Source organism: Sinocyclocheilus grahami, unplaced genomic scaffold (assembly GCF_001515645.1).
Source record: "Sinocyclocheilus grahami isolate Dianchi unplaced genomic scaffold, SAMN03320097.WGS_v1.1 scaffold153.1, whole genome shotgun sequence".
Classification (NCBI taxonomy): Eukaryota; Metazoa; Chordata; class Actinopteri; order Cypriniformes; family Cyprinidae; genus Sinocyclocheilus; species Sinocyclocheilus grahami.
In genome coordinates this window covers 2668456-2675827 of record NW_015505332.1, presented here as the reverse complement: position 1 = coordinate 2675827, position 7372 = coordinate 2668456, and the positions used below count along the sequence as shown (strand labels likewise).

The 7372-nt window shown below is 36.2% G+C and overlaps 1 protein-coding gene across 1 annotated transcript in view; it reads left to right on the top strand.

The window, feature by feature from the left end:
- LOC107592529 (CUB and sushi domain-containing protein 3-like) overlaps nucleotides 1-7372 on the top strand; it is a 309662-nt gene that overhangs the window by 281659 nt on the left and 20631 nt on the right. Inside the window, exon 57 of the mRNA XM_016282061.1 lies at nucleotides 4047-4220. Coding sequence (XP_016137547.1) covers nucleotides 4047-4220 — 174 coding nt within the window. The remainder of the gene's footprint in view (nucleotides 1-4046; nucleotides 4221-7372) is intronic.

Here is a 7372-nt window from a genome sequence, read left to right as displayed (position 1 = left end):
GATGTGTTATTACTCATGTCATTCCAAACAAATTGCTACTTTCCTCTCTTTTCTATTAGCTTCCTAATTGTACAAGATATGCAAGCAAATTGATTGTATCAAAAAGTAGTAGCACACCAAAAGTGTTTGAAAAGTTCCTTCAATCATGAGTGACAGATCAGAGGTCATGTGAAGCGCTATATATATATATACACGCACACACATATGTGACCCTGGACCACAAAACCAGTCTTATGTTTCTGGGGTATATTTGTAGCAATAGCCAAAAATACATTGTATGGGTCAAAATTATCGATTTTTCTTTTATGCCAAAAATCTTTAGGATATTAAGTAAAGATCATGTTCCATGAAGATATTTTGCAAATTTCCTACCGTAAATATATCAAAACTTAATTTTTGATTAGTAATATGCATTTCTAAGAACTTAATTTGGACAACTTTAAATGTGATTTTCTCAATATTTAGATTTTTTTTTGCACCCTCAGATTCCATATTTTCAAATAGTTGTATATCGGCCAAATATTGTCCTATCCTAACAAACCATACATCAATGGAAAGCTTATTTATTCTTGACTACTTCTTGATTTCGAAAAATTAACACATAAGACTGGTTTTGTGGTCCAGGGTCACGTGTGTTTTTTTTATTTATTTACTTTGGTGAAAATGAGAGGTTTGCGGTGTTGTTCAACATCGTCAGTGCTACAAAAAATTGTCTATACTACTTAAACACTATATTCCAGGTCTAAAACTGACTGAAATTCAACTCTTTCATGAGTTACTGATAATCGTCCATTCTTTTAGTTTTAAATATTCCACTGTGTCATGTCACAAACGCTCACGAGAACCACTGATACGTGTATATATATATATAGCGCTTCACATGACCTCTGATCTGTCACTCATGATTGAAGGAACTTTTCAAACACTTTTGGTGTGCTACTACTTTTTGATACAATCAATTTGCTTGCATATCTTGTACAATTAGGAAGCTAATAGAAAAGAGAGGAAAGTAGCAATTTGTTTGGAATGACATGAGTAATAACACATCTTCCTAAACCTACAAAACATTTCTTTTGTGGACCTTTTTTAAATGTTATTTTGTGTTCCATGTAAGAAAGGGTTTATAATGACATGAGGTTAAGTAAATTTGTCGTTTTGGTTTCAACCGTCCCTTTAACGAAAGCTGATGGCTATTCAATGTGATGAACTAATAGACACGCAATTGACCTTTAAGTCTAATTTATTAGTTTTGCCTGGGTAGATTTACACATGAACAATAAGATCTTTACAGAGCAGCGCTGCGACTCCACACATCTTTTTTTAGAGGTTTTATTGGGGCACTTGCTTCCCAAAACAGCTCATCATTTATTCATACGCCGTCCAGACCCCAGCTGCTCCCCACCGACTGCTCTCCAGCACTGTCAGAATATCAGCTCACGAGTTTCCATCTGCTCCCCCCACGTCCTTTTTTTAAATTCGAGATTTGCAATTTAAAACATCTTTTGATTGGCCCTGCAGACGTTTGCCGACTTCTGATGATTTTGCCAATGCTGGAAGTCCTAGCATGTTATTCGTAAATAAACATTCGCTTGGATTTAACACTCGATCCATACACAAAACGACACCAAAGTCTCCCCTGAAAGTTCAAATAGAGATGATGCAACAGTTGCTGAGGTGAAAGCAGGTTGCAAAAGATGACTCTGAGGTGATTTCCAGCTAATGTTGTGTTTAACCAGCCTCTTCCACACCTCTTAACACCTTGAAAACATTCGAACGTGCTGTAAAAACCCTGTGTTTTGGTCACCGTTCATAAATAACACTTGAAGCTGCTGGAGTGATCATCAGTGACGTATTGAATACAGTGTTTGTGCTTTATTATATGATGTCGAAGTGGAATATAGTCCTTCACGGTAGAAAAACGACAGAAAAAAACCCCTTCCTTTCTTCAGCGAGACACTTTCAAGACAAGTCTACAAAATATTAAAGCTTGGCCAGAGGGCAGTACAGCCTCAAAATACAGATCAGGACTTCAGTGTCGGCTACACTGACACTCCATGAGGAAGTTTGGTTGGCTTTTTCTTTCTGTGATCGATGTGAAACGTGAATGGTGAATTTAATTTAGTTTGCCATATTTATCACTATTTGGTTGGCATTGTTAGGAAACAGGTGGTAATTAAAGTCTTTGTTTTCTAGTGATCCTGACAGCAGCAATTAATTGTAGTCAGATCATGTGTGTGTGTGTGTGTGTGTGTGTGTGTGTGTGATATGGGTCAGCTAGCAACGAAATATTAACACTGTGGGACAATTCCAAATGAACATTCATTTGAACTCTCAAGTGTTTGACAGATTTTCAAATGTTTTAAAATCCAAACATCATGTTAATTTATTACATGAGGGTATTAAAGTTGCCGGTTTAATGAAGTGAATATGAATGAATCAAAATCCTGCTCAGTGTGAACAAATGAAGTCTAAATGTAGACGCCATGATGAATGTGTGCTTGAGTGACCTGCATATGAAATATGATGTTGTTTTTGTCCAGTATTTATTAGATTAAGTTCATTTATTACTCTCTTGTGCTCAGTGGAGATGTGTGTTGGTTGTATATTTTGGTTAGAAACGCCTAGGGAAACCGTCTTAAATGAGGGCATGTTTGTGAATATCATTGCCTGTATTCTTTGTAATATCTGTTGGATAAACAAGTACACAACAAATGAAACCACACTAGCACTTATTCAGACAAGAGTTAACTATAGAATAAAGGTAGATTTAAACTGAAAGGTTACGTTTGAAACATTTGTATGTTTATGTTTACATTGTTTCTGTTTTGGTCTCCACAAAAATATTAAAGGTTCCCTGAAATATTTAGAAACACGCAGTGTTACTCTGTGTTGACGTCATTTTAACTGAAACAGGAAGACAGGGTGGGACATATCAAGCAGCCCCGCCCCTTTTTAAAATAGCCAATAGCGTTTGTTTATATCACAGCTTGGGCTAGAGCCGTTGAGCACAGTAAAGCCGCATTTGACAGGGTATGCCAGCCACAATTTCATCCATATTGCTATAAAATATAGCATTCTGTGTAGAATTCAAATAGCTCAGATACATTTTGTTGTCCGCGCCGACTCGCGCATGTCCGCTCCGTGCTATTGTGTCTCTGGACTGGAGCAGAGTGTGTGTGCGGTGCGGTGGTTAGCGTGACACAGCGCCAATGGAATGGAAATGTCAATGTCAATGGAAAGCATATTTACACTGTTTGAATCGTTCCCTGTCCCTTATATAGTGCAGTTCACTGTACAGAAAATACTAATTCTGTGGACAAGTGACCAATTTCAGCCGCGGCTTCAGCGTCTATTTTATAGTGTAGGGGGCAGGCGCTTCGGATTCTAGAGAGCATTTGATTGGACAGAAAGTTTGATGAGAAGCTGAAGTACGAAGTGACGTCAAAAAAATCATTGAGCTGTTTTGGCGGAAGTGACGAACTGCAAGCTTTGAATGCTTATATCTTCTAAATGCGAATTTTGTCACTGTTTTGGAGCACACTGCCTTACAGATAACCTTAAGACTAACATATTGATACTAACACCCAAAAAACTTTAATTTTGATTTCATGGGGCCACACAACTCTATTCAACACAGCACTTTAGAATGATTCTGAAGTATCATGTGACACTGAAGACTGGAGTAATGATGCTGAAAATTCAGCTTTGATCACTGGAATAAATTACATTTTAAAAATATATTCACATAGAAAACAGTTATTTAAAATTGTAATAATATTTTTCAGTATTACTGTTTTTATCGCCTCTTTGATCAAATAAATGCAGACTTGCTGAGCATAACAGACATCTTAAAAAAAAAAAAAGTCTAAAATCTAGACCAGACTGACCAAACAACCTCATTTGTGGCATTACCTAATTTGCATAACTCCTTTATTGAATCGACCTGTGAAACAACACCGGCAGCATGTGTAAATAAATGACACCGTCGCCAGGCTTTCATGCATTCTAATGAACTCGGATCTCTCTCCATGTGTTTGTCTCTTCAGCGGTGACCTGCGCTCCTCCGCCCGGCGTGTCTAACGGTGAGGTGGAGGGCTCTGTGTTCGAGTGGGGCACCAGCGTGAGCTACCGCTGCCTGATGGGATACGAACTGTCCTTCCCTGCCGTCCTCACGTGTGTCGGCAACGGCTCCTGGAGCGGAGAGGTTCCTCTGTGCCTGCGTGAGTGATGTTCTAAACCTATTCTGAACCTTTCTTTCTCTTGTCCAAGCTGCTCTTGTCCATGCAGTGAAAGTGAAAGGTTTTTGATTTATTCTTTTAGGCATCAAAGAGAACAAAAAAAAAAAAAACACTAAAAGCACAGTTGAAGTGGGCCATACAACTTGGACATTTAATTTAAAGTCTTCTGAAGTCATATACAGTTTATGTGAGGAAGAGACTGAAATGTAAGCCTTTTTTTTTTACTGATGATCTTCCTCTCTGCCATATCGCTCAAGTCTCATTTGTTGCCTAGCGTGATCATTGCGATCAATAGTGTTTGGCGCCAATGATATCAAACCTGTCAAAATGCATCTAAACCACAGATCTATAATAGAGAACTGGATTGCTTATGACATCAGAAAAAGCAAAGCCACTGCATCACTATATTACTATAAGTATCATTTGATTTTAATAAGAAAACATTACCTAACGAGTCATATGAAGCCTCCTTGTGCATTCTTACATCTTAAGCATGTAAATGGTCATTTTTTTTCAATTCGTGCATTTCCTCTGTTTATTAAAATGGTGCGTTCATATTCAAATCAAATCAGTAGGTGCACGAGATCCTCAATATATGTGACAAAGTGCTCATTCTGAAATCTGAATAAAGAGTTATGCTTTGTAATGTGTGCTAATTAATTTGCCTTATACAGTTATTCACTGTTTGGTTGCACTTTATTTTAAGGGGTCCTTGTTACAATGTATAATTATACATTTAAGTACTGAGTAATGGTAATTAATTACATGTACTTACTACAGTTTATGGTTAGGATTAGGGTTTGGCTTATGGTTACCTGCATGTAATTGTGCATAATTTCTTGTTGTTATAATAGTAAGTACATGTAACAAGGACACCTTAAAATAAAGTGTTACCTAATATTTATATATATAATAATAGTTTCTATTCGTGCTTATAAGTGTTTAACAGTGATTTCATTAACAGTATGCATGTTGAAGCAGTTAAACGTTAGTTAAATTAGTTAAATTAATCATTAATTCAACAGCATATACATATAACACTTAACTCCTATGAAAAGTGTAATTCAAGTAAAATAGAATTTGAAGAGTTTGAAATAGATGTTGTTCAATCAGGAGATAAAATGCATGCAAAAACATGAAGCTTATTTCCAAGATCATGCATGGTAAACTTTGAATTTTAACACACTATAGTGCAATATATTAACAGAGAAGCTTGTGGTTATTCTGTATTTGAATCAGTTTCTGCTAATAATACAAGATATATGTCAAGCTATTGTATGACTTCAGAAGATCTGAACTACTGTTATGGTGCTTTTTAATAGTTCTTTCCTTATAGAACCAAAGTAAAAACTCTAGATGTTCAAAATTAGTTTGAATACTATATTTCAAAACTAGTTTCACACTTAAATTCTCAATTGTCCTGTGAGTTGGTATAACACACAGAATAAAAATAAAAATGCTTGGTTTTCAATTTAGTCTTATATTCATTCAAAGGTGTTATCTGTGATTTGAGCAGTTTTGTTCACTTGAGTCATACTCCCTCTTTCCAAATCTCTGTCCTCCAAAGTCATTTTAGCCAACCTGATGTCAGCAAACCAGAATGTGCTGAGAGCGATTCTAATTGGCTGGTGTTTTGACTGCTTAAAAAGCATGAGTCACTCTCTTGACCATTTTTTAGCTGTTTACAGAGTCTGGGTCTGTCACGGAGAGACGGGTGTGATTTCTCCAGACACCTATTTCAGTGCTATCTGTCAGGTGATAGGGACATTTTATGCATACTGATGCAAAAACTTTTCGCTTACAGCATTTTTACACGAAGCAGGGAGATCTTGATATTGCGAATGAGAACAGAGAGCTGTCACATAAATATACATCCCGATATTATGATGCATATTAAATAGATGCATATGCTGTTAAAATGAAAATGCACTGTCCCATTTCATATAGTATAAAACAAATGCATTCCAAATTGTAGAGTCAAATGAAATAGTACTATGAATGTCAAACGTGCGTTACTATTCCTGATGGATATTTACACACACGCATTGTATAATGTCATATAAAAGGGAGTGTAAAAGGGCTGTCAAAGTTAACGTGATGATAATGCATTAACACAATCTTGTTTTTTTAAACCTTTAATGTAGGTTCTATTTAACCCTATAAATCACCATAGTTCAGGGTCGCCAGGTCCACGGTTCTCCTTCACATAACATTATTTGTAACTCACCTCCTGTCCAATAATCACAAAGAGCTTTGTGCTTTGTTACTTCTGATAGGAAACAAAGTCTCAGCTCTCAAGTATTGTCAATTTTATTGCAAAATTCAAACACTGAATGCCATTTTGATGCTCTTAAATGTGGCGTGACAGATCACCGTAGCCACTTCAAAACAATGCATTCTCTTTCACTTTAATACAAGTTATAGCACAAAATATCAATTAATATCAGAAGGCATGTTGGCAGATACAGTACAAATTACTGAAATGTATCATGTTTTATGTAATCGCTCAATCAGCATTTCAACTGAAAGGCGTCAAATAAAACAGATTATGAACAATATGTCATTTACCTAAAGAAAGTTATCCAGTGTTCACTGCTGTCCAGTGTCCATTACGTTCCATGAAATGTAACAAAGGAAATCGGTTACTTTTTTTTATGGAGTAACGCAATATTGTAAAGCATTACTTTTAAAAGTAACTTTTCCAACACTGCTTAACAACTACTCTACAAACTAATAATAAGCAGCAAATTTGGAGTTTATTGAGGCAAAGTCATAGTTAATAGGGTAACACTTTATTTCGATGGTCCACTTTAGACATTCTATTAACAGTAACTTTGTTTCATGGAGTAACGCAATATTGTAAAGCATTACTTTTAAAAGTAGCTGTGTGTGTGTGTGTGTGTGTGTGTGTGTGTGTGTGTACGTACGTACGTACAGTGTTCGAACTATACCGTGGACTTTGGGGGACTTTTTTCTTTCTTTTTTTTTATAACGGGGGGGGGATGGGTGTTCGTACACTTGCGCGTGCAATTACTTACAAAGATACATAACAGCTACAAGTGTATACACTACTTGCTTTATGCAAGCACTATATAGGATAAATCACTATACAGGATTTACCCTATTATACTTTA